Here is an 11,257-nt window from a genome sequence, read left to right on the forward strand (position 1 = left end):
AGTGTAGCAGAATAAGGACTCGAAGCATCGAAGATCAGAGGATTCCAACGCTAGCAACGCTAGCAGTTATGCAATCATACAACGGTAGTAGCCACAACTACCGTCGGAGCTGCGTAGTCGGCGGTACTGCATGGCAGCTAGCGAAGGAAGAGGTCGACGATGAGGTGGTGGTGGCTGAGGCAGTGTCTGCTAGGGTGGCAGAAACTGGAGAAGAAGTAGCCGACGTGGAGATAAGAGTCAGAGTGGTTGTATAAGTAGAAAAGGTGGTAAAAGTAGTTGAAGAAGTCAAACTAGAAGGGCCCGTAGACGTAGTCGAGTAGAAGAGGAAGTAAGTGAGCTGCTATTACACCAAGTACTGACGGAAGTAGATTAGGTGTGAGTCGGATTAGTAGTAAAACTAGATGATGAAACAGTGGGATTAGAGGTGGTAGTGGCAGGAGCAGTAGCAAAGACAACGTACTAGCAGACAAACTAAGAGACGCGAGCGAACTGCCGCTACTCGTTGCAATTGCAACCGTCGATGCCACTTTTTTATCCAACGAAGTCGCTTTTCTACTGTTGCCGGCCGAGCTGATCCGGTCTCGGTGACTCTTCCCATTCGACGGAATCGCATTTTTACAGTTGTCGAGCGGGCTGATCAGGTCTTGGTAAAAGTACTTCGGCATGGATTCTGTATATTCGGAAGAGCACTGCAGGCAGCTATGAGAGTGGTAGGTTAGTACGAAGTACGACGCGGAGAATAAGATGCCAGTGAAGCTGAGCGTGTATGAGTACCGCATTCCGTAATAAAGAAAAGATGAGTCGCGATCACAGAGACATGATAAATCAGAGTCGCAGGCTCTGGTGGCGATGATGGCAGAGGCTGCGGGGGAGTTAGATATGAGTTCGTGGTGAAGTCAGGATGGAAAGTACCGCAGGTGAAGTAGCAGCCGAGGGTCCCTGCAAGGACAGGAGCGAGGAGGGGAAGAATGAGCAAAAGAGGAGCGGAAAGCAGCATTGCGAGAGGAGAAGAGAGGATGGATGGAGATGAGGAAGAAGAAAAAGAGGAGAGGAGAGGAAGGGAGTATTTATATTCTTTGTTTACTTTAGCTCATAACCTGTTGTAAACTGGCTTTGCTGGAGGAACATTTACTAGGAAGGAAGCACCGCGCCCCACTCGAAACCCGTGTCCTTATCATAAGATAAGTTGTCCTGCCTCACCTCACGATTCCTACAGAATACTTCAAGGAGAGTAGCATATAAGAAGCCTCGCTTATCGCTCCACCAAGCCCTCCAACGACGGCTCTACGGCCTACGGCGACGCGACTTTGTCACAGTCGCACTTAACACCGTCATTAGAGTGTCGAATATGATATTGTGATTAAGTAGACATAGATGAGTAAAATTCTTTGAGAAATTGAATAGCGATGAATAAATGTAAAAGCAAACAAGATGGACAGGTACGAGATCAGCGAGAAATTTAGCAGAATAATGACTCGAAGGAACTGAGATCAGCAGATTCCAACATCAGCAAATGAGCAATTATACAACGGTCGTAACTACGACTACCGTCGGAGCTGCGTAGTCGGTGGTACTGCATGACGTGGTAACCGTAGCCACGACGGTGACAATATCAACTTCCACCGGGGCCAGTGTTGTTTCAATCACAACTGGCGGTGCTGTCTCGGTGATACTAACTGAGGCGGTGACGGTAGCGACATCGATCACGATGACGTTGTTGCCGCTTGTTATAGTCGTTTCCGCGGCTGCAGCAGGTCGCTCTGACGAGGATGTAGATGGAGTGGGGGTGGGAGAGGTAGAGCTTGTACTAGATGAGGTAGTAGAAGCTGGAGTAGGAGTCGCTGAAGTAGAAGAGGTAGAGGTGGAGGCCTCAACTGTGGTTACAGCAACAGAGGTCGAGTCGGTGGTACTGCATGAAGTAGTGACGGTAGCGACGACGACCACGATGACTTCATCACCACTAGTGATAGTTGTTTCTGCGGCGGGCACTGAAGAGGATGTGGTAGCAGGTGCGGGAGTAGTAGTGGGAGAGCTAGTGGAGGAAGAAGTCGATGACGAGGAGGTAGTGGCTGAAGTAGTGTCTACTGGGGTGGAAACTGGTGTAGAAGTAGAAGTAGCCGACGTCGATGTAGAGGAGGTCGAGGAGGTAGAGCGGGTTGAAGTAGAGGAGGTAGAAGAAGAAGTTGAAGTGGAAGACGTCGATGTGGAAGTAGGAGTCGGAGTGGATGAGGTAGTAGTTGGACTCGCAATGATTGAAGTAGAAGAGGTCGAAGTAGAAGTAGTCGACGTGGAGGTAGGAGTCAGAGTGGATGAGGTCGACGTCGAAGTAGGAGTAGTTGAAGTCGACGTAGAGGTAGGAGTCGGAATGGTTGTAGAAGTAGAAAATGTAGTAGGAGTAGTTGAACTAGTAGTAGAGGAAGTCGTCGAAGTTGAGCTAGTAGAGGAAGTAGTCAAAGTCGAGCTAGTAGAACTAGTAGAGGAAGTGGTCGAAGTAGAAGTAGTAGAAGTAGTAGAAGTAGTAGAAGTAGTAGAAGTAGTAGAAGTAGAAGTGGTAGTAGCAGCAGCAGTAGTAGAGACAGCGGTACTAGTAGTCGACACAGAATAAGTGGTAGACTGGCTCAGATAACTATCTGTAGCAGCCGGCGAAGTCTCCTGTCCACAATTTGCGAGCGGGGTGACAAGGTCTAGGTAGAAGTACTCCCAGATATCTTCGTCATCTGGGGAGGAGCATTGCAAACAGCTATGAGAGTGGTAGGTTAGTATGATATACGACGCGGATCGTAAGAAGCAGGTAGGGTTGAGGGTGCACGGTCTAATTTGTACCCGATTGCGTAGGTTAGAAAGTCGGAGCTCGGAGTACAGAGACAGGATAGATCAGAGTCGCAGTCTTGGGCGGCGACGATGGCGGAGGCTGCGGAGGCGTTAGAGATGGGTTGGTGGGGAGACGAGGATTATAAATACCGCAGTCGGCGTAGCAGTCGTCGAGGGCGTCTGCGAGGACGGGGGAGAGGAGGGGGAGGGCGAGGAGGAGGGGTGTAAGAAGGAGCATTATGAAAGTAGAAGAGGGGTGATGAATATAGAAAGAAGTGAAGAAGAAGAAGAGAGGAAGAAGAGGACTATTTATATTTATTGTTTACTGTTTACATCTCATCCGATCTCATCCGATCTGATCTCACGTGCGTACGCTGCGTCAACCGGCGTACAGCGCATGAGCCCACGAACCACGCTCACGACTCCCGGCCCAGCGCGCTCTCGATGATCTGCATCGCCTGCAGCACCACCTCGTCGTCGAACCGCCGACCAACCACCTGCAGGTTTACCGGCGCGTCGACGTACTTCTCGGGCGAGTACAGCTCGTAGAAGAACTTGTCCTGCTCGTTCAGCGGCGTGTAGTCTTTCTCGGGAACGTCGAGCGTCTGGTCGACGAAGGTCACTGGGAACACCGCGCCCGGGTAGTCCAGCAGATTCCCTGTTGTAATCAGTTAGCAGCCTCTCTTTTATCTTGAAACATGAACAAAAACACTGGACTTACAATGCGAGGTGTAGGACCAGTACTTTGCGGTGCCGCGCAGGCACGCGACGCCCGGCGCAACAGGACAGAGAATGACATCCGCTGGGTGCCCATCGTCTTTGCCCGACTGGTTCCAGAACTCGGCATACTGAGTTCTATACGCGTCTCTGCGCATCTCGAGATCGGCAAGCGAGTAGATATCCTGCTTCTTCACGTACGGGTTCTCAGACATGATCCACTTTGTAAGCGGCAGCTGCTCCTCGCCCACCGACGCAAGCAGCTTCGACACCTTCTCTCCGCCGTCGGTGTAGTAAAGCTCAGAGGTCAACTTCCACGCTTCGTCGTGTCCCTTGGCTTCCCAATCTATCAACTCGATCTCCCATCCCGGGACACCCTTCTTCAGCGCTTCGGTCACGATCTTCAACGCACGCGCGACAGGAGGCAACGGCTTGACAACGTTGTCGGTCCACATCACGCCGATCTTGAGCTTTCCGGGAACCAGCGGCTTCTCGCGCCACGGCATCGGAATCAGCGTCGGCTCGGTCAGCCAGGGCTTCGTGCTGAGAATGTACTTGAAAAAGTACTCCATAGTCTTGCGAGACTGCGCGAGCGGTCCGATAGCACCAGAGATGGCAGGCGCGCCGCCTCCGGCACCGCAGAGCCCTCTCATCGGCGTGCGACCGGCGGTCGGACGCATTCCGTAGCGACCGTTCGACGCGGCGGGCCATCGCGCAGATCCGCCGATATCGGTTCCCATTCCGAGCGGGGTCGCGTTCAATCCCAGCAATGCACCTTCGCCGCCCGTGGATCCGCCGCAGCTGAGGTTGGTGTTGTATCCGTTGACGGAGCGGCCGTAGATGACGGTCTCGGTCTCGACGTGCATGATTGTCTGCGGCTGCGTCGATCGGACAAAGAGGACTGCGCCAAGCGACTCCATGACCTCAATCACATGCGCGTCTTGGTCGACCTTGTTCTCGACCCAGGCGACGAACGAGGCGTTGACGTAGCGGTCCTTGACGGAGAAATGCTCTTTCGAGGAGATGGGCAGGCCGTGGAATGGACCAGTGGTCTTGCCAGTTTTCTTGTAGTACTCGTCGAGTTCAGTCGCGCGAGCAACAGCACGGTCCCAAAGAAGTTCAGTAACGCAATTGAGCTACAAAATGTCAGATCAGTCTCATTGCGGACAGAAGAAGAAAGACATCGGACATACCAATTTCTGAGCAAGCGCCGCCCGTCTGAGATACGCCTTTGCGACCTCGACCGCCGAATACTCGCCCTTTGCAATTTTCTCCAGCAACGCAATTGGCTCGGTCTCTGTGATCTCGCACTCTTTCTCCGTCAGCACGAGCTTCGGGATCCCGGTGACGTTCAAAGGAAGAGGGTCCGGCAGGGGACCCAATGGCGGGTCGACTTTGGCGAGGGAGTCGTCGCGGATTGCGCGGGCTTTTGCTACCAGGGTTTCCAGCTTTGACATTGTTGCCTTTTTCTTCTATGTTGTTTCTTTTGAAAGAGAGGAAACAGAGCAATTGAATAAATTGAGAGGGAGGAGATAACAAGATATCAGGAAGCTGGTCAAGGCTTTGGGAGCAGCTTATCGACTCGTAATCGCGATTGAACAAACTCTATTAGCTACGCGAGCGGCTTTAAATCTACTTTTGATCCTATTCTTTCATTATAAAAGCAGATGATTCGCGTGTTTGTATAAGATCTACTGTTATGATACTGATATTTGTTTGGCTGGATAGGAATATTTTGTAAATAGATATACTTCACTCCTGTAGAACAACAGGAATCAGGCAAACAAACATCAAAGCATGTCATTAAACAACAGCAAGAAGGAAATAAAGACAAAGAAAGAGAGAAATCACAACTTGGCCTTGGCCTGAGCAGACTTCAAAACAGTCTCAATCTTGGTGGCCTTCATTATATCACCCTTGACCTTCAGCTTTCCCGACATGAACAGTTTCTGTGCGTTGGCCTATGAGAGAGTAGTTTAGTTAGCCAGCGTGTTCAAAGGTCTCATAGACAGATGTTATATATCCGAGAAAGACGAAAGATAATGCATACCTTGCCATCGATAAGCTTTGCAAAGTTATCCTCCGAAAGACTCAAGACGATATCAGCCTTCTTCCCATCCGGTCCGAGACCCTTGCCGACCTCACCGGACGACTTCAGATCTATGAACCAGTTCTGCGTCTCGCCTGCAGCGTTTTTCAGCTCAAAGGAGAAAATAGCTCCGCCCTGTAGAAAATATACTAGTCAGTGTCGGGTTTGTAAATAGAGATGAGGTGGTTGAGTAAAGAGAGACGGGATCGGCGCGGATGAGGATGGAAATACCTTCTTGATAGCGGCCTTCTTTTCCTTTTCGTCAGAGAGAGCGCTTTTGATGGCGTCAAAAGCAATTGAGGACGGGAACGCATCTAGAAAGAAGGAAAGACGAAGAAGTCAGTCGTGTGATCCCAACAAGGCAGATGGAAGGACGACTGCAGGCCTGAGCCGAGGCGCAGATCTGATTACATACCGACTTTGAGAGACATTTTGAGAGAATACTTGGATCAAAAGAGTAGAAATAGAAGAGAACAAGAACAAGCAGAAGAACTGAAGAACTGAAGAAGTGGAAGTAAGAAGAGCGGGGAGAAGGATTATATTTCCAGGCTTTCGGTCCCCGTCGGCAGTTGGCGATGAAACCCAAAGCCGCTTCATGTGAAAAGCCCGGCTGGCACGTGCTCTCTCTTCACGTGCACCGACTTCCACTTGCATCTGCTTCTTGACGATTTATCCGAGGTTTTAGTTGTCTAATAGTGAATTGTTTATGAAATTTAAGATGCTGAATTGCTTTTATATCAGACTGTTCGAATTCTGTGGTGTCGACGGCCGTAGAGAGCGTTTAGAGATCTGCAGCTGTATTCAGATATCTCTTCTTCACGCCAACTCAACGCACTCACCACACTCATTCAGCAGCACTATCAAATCAGAAACAGACCAGAAACAACCAGAAACTACACCACATTTTCTCATCTACCAGCACCATCTCTCGTAGCTCTTCACATCGCCTGTATTGTAGATGTCCTATGCTATATCACGTGACATAAACCCTGCACGTGACATATACCGCGCGCTCGTCCTCATCTCAAAAGATCGCATCGCATTCATCGTCAGAAGCACCAGGTTTGTCAACAGTCACAACACACAGGGTCCTCATAGATGCAGACTCCGCATCAGAGGCATAATAATCACACACGACAATGATTCGACTGAAACTCAACCCCTCGGCCTCAGCAGCCGCCGCAGCCTCGCTATCAGAGTCGTCAGAGCCCGGCACGCCATCATCATCATCTGCCGCCAACGCGAGCAATAAGGCCGCGACCTCGACTCCGCTTCCGAAACTAAAAGTCAAGCAGCCCAAGAAGTCTAGAGCCGGAAGCGCGGCAAACACACCGACATCCGCGACACTGCCCACGCCTCGCATCTCCATCAAACCGCCGCTGCCGTCAAAACCCAACGGACCCCCGCGAAATGGACTTCCCCGGATCCGCGTGAAACCCATGCGGCAGCCGGGACAAGGGTATGACTCTGAAGCGCCGGACCGCGAGGACGATCCTCTTATAGAGGAGTGCACGATTTTCAGGTTTGAAATGGAGAGTTTCCCGCGCGAGGAGCAGGTTCGACGAGAGCCGTATCTGGAAAGACTGAGGGCGGCGATCGAAAGCAACAGTCGATCTGAGATCAGTCAGGTGTGGGTTAAGTTCAAAGACGCACGGCACGCGTGTGTGGGAATCGCGGACAAGCTCTTTTTCGCCGTGCTGGTAGATCTACCCGCCATCATCGAAGCACACAAGACGCTGGACAAGAAAAACATCTACAAAGTCTCGGATATCTGTCAGATGCTTCTGATTCTGGACGAGATCCTGTCCGAGCACCAGGTGGTTGGGTTTAGGTCGCGAGTGTTGAACGAGGCCGAGATGGCAAAGCCGGAGAATAAGGGATACAAGAAAGAAGAACTGCCTTATCCGCATGGAATTACACCGCCCATGAGATACGCTAGACAGCGACGGTTCCGGAAGAGAATTGTGAAGGTGCGTCTGTTTCTGACTCTATATGCCTATTGCTCACCTTAACTAACTTGACCTTCTGATTAGGTTGTGGAGGAACAACCAAAACCAAAAGAAAAGCCAATCCCCAAGGTCGTTCTCAAAACAAAACTATTCCAAGACGACACCGAAAAGACCGAAGAAAGCCCCGAGTCTCCAGCGATCAAAGAAGACGAGCAACCGGCGACGCCCGCGCCCTCTACCCGAGAAGGCAGCGTCGCGCCAAGCGAAACAGACACAGGATACAACATGCTGGGCGGCTACAATCAAGACGAAGCCACGGACGGCGGCGACGAGATCGAGTCGCTGTTTGGCAACGAGAGCGATGACGACGACGAAGCTGATGACGATGACGACGACGAGGATGATGATGGCGAGCAAGGCGGGGGTAATAACGTCGGAGACGAGGAAGCTCGCGAGGCGCTACACCATCTGGAGTTGCTTAGAGAGGAGATTGCAGAGCTGGAGGCTACGATTCAGCAGAAGGAGCAGGACGCGGCAAACACTACGAACGTCATTCTGAAGAAACGATTTGATGCCGTGGTTGCGAAGTTGAAGAACGAGTTGGCGCTGAAGAAAGAAGAGCTGGCGAGCGAGGACCCGAACGCTGAGGAGTAGCTCACTTACATTATCATAACCGGCTGCATTATTTATCTCTATTTTGTATTTGTTTAATCTGCCTGGATATGTTTATAAACAATGTCGATGGAACAATACGAAACCCCCTAATCATGTAACCCACCGAAAAAAACATTCACCGACCTCCCAACCGACCTTCACAAAAAATTCCCACCAAACATTCGCACCTCTTCTTCTCCCCCCTTCCCCCTCTCCTTTCTGATAACCAGAGCACCACTCGACCTCACAAATGTGCAGGCTCATATAGCAAAGCCATGCCACCAGTCAAATCGTCCACGCGGGCCAGCAGCGGCGCAGCGGTCGCCGTCGCTGAGCCCTACTCGCTCCCGTCACCGCCGACATCAGCTTCGTCGTCTGCGTCGTCGTCGACGCACATGGCGGGTCTGAATAAAGCTGCGCAGGCGCTGTATACGAAGATGATCACGTCGAATGAGGAGGGGCATGTTTACACGCAGACAGAGCTTTCTGAGCTGGCAGGAGTGTCGGATCCTGTCAAGCTGATGCTTTTGATCCAGGAACATATGAATCTTGTATGTGTATGAGGAGTCTTTTAATGCAAGTAGACACTAATGGTTTTCATTGTTTTAAGGGACTTGTTAAAATGTTACGACAAGGAGACGATCTATGCTACCAAGCCGTCAAGAAGGAAGACGCAGAAAAGTAACCACACCGTGTTTCTTCCCTTCTGGACAGAGACTAACAGGCTGAACAGAGTACAATCGATGACAAAAGACGAGGCGATGGTATACTCGTACATCGAAGCATCCGGCTCAGAAGGTATCTGGACCAAGACCATCAAAGCAAAGACAAACCTCCATCAGTCGGTAGTTCAACGCTGCCTGAAGAATTTGGAAGGAAAGCGGTATATCAAGAACATCAAGTCGGTCAAGGTAAGCTTGTGTCTTTGTTGATTACTTGTTGCGAGGAGCTCGTGCTGATGATTTCACAGTATCCTACGCGAAAAATCTATATGCTGTATAACCTCCAGCCGTCTATCGATGTCACAGGAGGTCCATGGTTCACAGACTCCGAGCTCGACACTGAGTTCATCTCGAGCCTGCTGTCCATCGTATTCCGCTTCATCGCCTCAGAGTCGCTACCCTCCGAAGACGACAAACCCATCGCCCCGCCACCAAAGCACCGCAAACGGAAATCCTCCTCAAAAAAATCCTCCTCCTCCTCATCATCATCGAAAGAAAAACAAGTCTCGTACGACCAACTCTCCTTCCCGGCCTCGTACAGCAAGTACCCTTCGCTCTCCGACATCCACGACTTTGTGCAAAACTCGGGAATCACGACCGTCGATCTCGCGCTCTCAGACATAAAAGCGCTCGTCGACGTCCTTATCTACGACGGCAAGATCGAGACCATCGACGACGGCATGTCGTACCGCGTCGTCCTGGGCGCGACTGCCGAGAACGGCGCCGACCTCGGCGGAGACGAAGACGGCTCCGGAGGAGTGGCTTGGGACGCTTACACAGAAGTCCCCTGCGGGCATTGTTCGATTGTCGATCTGTGCAAGACAGGGGGACCTGTGAGCGCCGAGGAGTGTGTATATTTCGACGAATGGCTGATCCAATAGACTTTTTATCCAACTTTCGTTTAACTACTTTTGGCTATTTCTTGTCTTGCTGCTCTTCGTTCTTCCACATGATTGTTTATTTGGGTGTTTACGTTACATGTTTTTGTGTTTTGTTCTGGAGGATTTATGTATGATTATTTTCAAAATTACTTGAGATTTGGTGGGCGTACAAAAAGCATTTGATGAGACGGAATATGACGAGTAAAGAAGAAAAGATTGTTCTTTGAGAACTGCTTCATTAATTAAATAATCATCGAAACTGGAGATTTTTAAATACATTTTCCTCATCATCATTAGCTGACGAGAACATGAACCGCCTCTATTTACACTTGAGGAGCTCGGAAGAGTGAGTGAGATCAATCACTCCCAGAACTTCCATATACTAGGCTTGACAAATCCCTCCGGCAAGCGCTCGGCAGCCGGACGCCATTTCAGGATTTTCTTTGCGATTTCACGGGTGGCTTCAGTCGCGTCGTAGCGGCGACCGTAGACGTTCACGAATTGACCCTCGGGATCTATGAGGAATTAACGTGTCAGTCAGTAGTGTAGACGAGAGGAAAGAAAAAGGAGGCAAGAACTTACCCATCAGGTAAAAGAAAATCGAGTGATCAACAATATAATCCTCGCCCGGTTTAATCTCCGGCGGCGTGGAGAAATACACTCGGTACGCCTTACAAACGGCCTCGGTTTCCTCATGGGTGCCCGTCAGTCCCACGATCCCCGGGATCTCGAATTCCTCGAGGTACCGTTTGACGACGGCGGGAGAGTCGCGCAGCGGGTCGCAGGTGATGAAGATAGGCTGGACGGGGATGCCGAGAAGACCTAGTTCTTTGATTATGATTGCCATCTTGTCGAGTTCTTCGGGGCAGACGTCGGGGCAGAGGGTGAAGCCGAAGTAGATCTGGAGATGAGGTTAGAGAAGGTTGGATTGAGTGAGGAAGTTAGAGGATGGAAGTACCAGCGAGAATTTGCCTTTGAGGTTTTCTTCGGTGAAGGTCTCGCCGTTGGTGTCAGTCAGCTTGAACGGACCGCCGATCAATGCCTTTCCATGAGACTGAATCTCGTTTTCCTCCTCTGTGCACGATGAACAGTCAGCTTGCAATCCCCCCAGCTAATTCCCAACTCCTCGTTCTCGGGGCACTTACTGAACTTGTCAACAGCAACTTGAAGTCTCCGTTTGTAGCTGAGCAGCAGACCTAGACCGGCGAAGAACAGCACCATACCAGTGACGTTGAAGTACTATCCAGGCAATCTCATCAGCATGCATATCTTCAATCTCCATTGACATGAAATTACACTTACACCTAGCGGGTTCTTGGCCGTAGCTTTAGATTTGGATTTGACCTTCACCACCACAGTCTCCTCCTCGGCAGCAGCATCCTCGCCAGCAGCCATAGGCCGTTTCGTCGCCTTGACGCCGTCGTCAGCCTTCTT

The 11,257-nt window shown here is 50.7% G+C and overlaps 7 protein-coding genes across 7 annotated transcripts; 2 read left to right on the forward strand and 5 right to left on the reverse strand.

The window, feature by feature from the left end:
* Positions 1 to 37: 37 nt before the first annotated feature.
* On the reverse strand, positions 38 to 1,020 carry BZA70DRAFT_282733 (uncharacterized protein). The gene is made up of 2 exons (XM_064913333.1): positions 913 to 1,020; positions 38 to 862 (listed from the first exon to the last, which is right to left on the reverse strand). Exons 1-2 carry the CDS (start codon positions 995 to 997, stop codon positions 291 to 293), a joined length of 657 nt encoding a protein of 218 aa, XP_064766590.1. The 5' UTR covers positions 998 to 1,020; the 3' UTR covers positions 38 to 290.
* Positions 1,021 to 2,522: 1,502 nt separating this feature from the next.
* Positions 2,523 to 3,076, reverse strand: BZA70DRAFT_282735 (uncharacterized protein). Its single transcript, XM_064913334.1, has 2 exons — positions 2,962 to 3,076; positions 2,523 to 2,911 (listed from the first exon to the last, which is right to left on the reverse strand). Exons 1-2 carry the CDS (start codon positions 3,047 to 3,049, stop codon positions 2,757 to 2,759), a joined length of 243 nt encoding a protein of 80 aa, XP_064766591.1. The 5' UTR covers positions 3,050 to 3,076; the 3' UTR covers positions 2,523 to 2,756.
* A 151-nt stretch (positions 3,077 to 3,227) lies between these two features.
* On the reverse strand, positions 3,228 to 4,985 carry BZA70DRAFT_241020 (amidase; the record flags this gene model as incomplete). Its single annotated transcript, XM_064910522.1, has 3 exons — positions 3,228 to 3,469; positions 3,533 to 4,664; positions 4,722 to 4,985. The coding sequence occupies 3 exons, from the start codon at positions 4,983 to 4,985 to the stop codon at positions 3,228 to 3,230; spliced, it is 1,638 nt and encodes a 545-aa protein (XP_064766592.1).
* A 193-nt stretch (positions 4,986 to 5,178) lies between these two features.
* On the reverse strand, positions 5,179 to 6,185 carry BZA70DRAFT_67404 (SCP2 sterol-binding domain-containing protein). The gene is made up of 4 exons (XM_064915321.1): positions 6,033 to 6,185; positions 5,849 to 5,931; positions 5,579 to 5,752; positions 5,179 to 5,489 (listed from the first exon to the last, which is right to left on the reverse strand). The coding sequence occupies exons 1-4, from the start codon at positions 6,046 to 6,048 to the stop codon at positions 5,376 to 5,378; spliced, it is 387 nt and encodes a 128-aa protein (XP_064766593.1). The 5' UTR covers positions 6,049 to 6,185; the 3' UTR covers positions 5,179 to 5,375.
* Positions 6,186 to 6,300: 115 nt separating this feature from the next.
* On the forward strand, positions 6,301 to 8,347 carry BZA70DRAFT_282753 (TAFII55 protein conserved region-domain-containing protein). The gene is made up of 2 exons (XM_064913335.1): positions 6,301 to 7,587; positions 7,651 to 8,347. Exons 1-2 carry the CDS (start codon positions 6,757 to 6,759, stop codon positions 8,218 to 8,220), a joined length of 1,401 nt encoding a protein of 466 aa, XP_064766594.1. The 5' UTR covers positions 6,301 to 6,756; the 3' UTR covers positions 8,221 to 8,347.
* Positions 8,348 to 8,794: 447 nt separating this feature from the next.
* BZA70DRAFT_240901 (uncharacterized protein) lies at positions 8,795 to 9,823 on the forward strand (the record flags this gene model as incomplete). The annotated part of the gene is made up of 3 exons (XM_064910515.1): positions 8,795 to 8,901; positions 8,954 to 9,131; positions 9,191 to 9,823. 3 exons carry the CDS (start codon positions 8,795 to 8,797, stop codon positions 9,821 to 9,823), a joined length of 918 nt encoding a protein of 305 aa, XP_064766595.1.
* A 46-nt stretch (positions 9,824 to 9,869) lies between these two features.
* BZA70DRAFT_302047 (Sco1) lies at positions 9,870 to 10,898 on the reverse strand (the record flags this gene model as incomplete). Its single annotated transcript, XM_064914733.1, has 3 exons — positions 9,870 to 10,338; positions 10,406 to 10,724; positions 10,782 to 10,898. Coding segments are annotated over 3 exons (591 nt in total), but the record flags the coding sequence as incomplete, so codon positions are not given.
* Between the last annotated feature and the right edge of the window lie 359 nt (positions 10,899 to 11,257).

This window comes from Myxozyma melibiosi (assembly GCF_037950935.1).
Source record: "Myxozyma melibiosi strain Phaff 52-87 chromosome Unknown BZA70scaffold_11, whole genome shotgun sequence".
Lineage (NCBI taxonomy): Eukaryota > Fungi > Ascomycota > Lipomycetes > Lipomycetales > Lipomycetaceae > Myxozyma > Myxozyma melibiosi.

Excerpts from the sequence above, each read along its gene's own strand:
- BZA70DRAFT_282733 (XM_064913333.1), bottom strand. The coding sequence starts at position 997 with ATGCTGCTTTCCGCTCCTCTTTTGCTCATTCTTCCCCTCCTCGCTCCT. Across the intron at positions 863-912 it reads CGGCTGCTACTTCACCTGCG|CCTCTGCCATCATCGCCACC; the intron begins GTACTTTCCATC and ends ACTCCCCCGCAG.
- BZA70DRAFT_282735 (XM_064913334.1), bottom strand. The coding sequence starts at position 3,049 with ATGCTCCTTCTTACACCCCTCCTCCTCGCCCTCCCCCTCCTCTCCCCC. Across the intron at positions 2,912-2,961 it reads CGACTGCTACGCCGACTGCG|CCTCCGCCATCGTCGCCGCC; the intron begins GTATTTATAATC and ends ACGCCTCCGCAG.
- BZA70DRAFT_67404 (XM_064915321.1), bottom strand. Across the intron at positions 5,753-5,848 it reads AGAAGGCCGCTATCAAGAAG|GGCGGAGCTATTTTCTCCTT; the intron begins GTATTTCCATCC and ends TATTTTCTACAG. Across the intron at positions 5,490-5,578 it reads CAAAGCTTATCGATGGCAAG|GCCAACGCACAGAAACTGTT; the intron begins GTATGCATTATC and ends ACTCTCTCATAG.
- BZA70DRAFT_282753 (XM_064913335.1), top strand. The coding sequence starts at position 6,757 with ATGATTCGACTGAAACTCAACCCCTCGGCCTCAGCAGCCGCCGCAGCC. Across the intron at positions 7,588-7,650 it reads TCCGGAAGAGAATTGTGAAG|GTTGTGGAGGAACAACCAAA; the intron begins GTGCGTCTGTTT and ends CCTTCTGATTAG.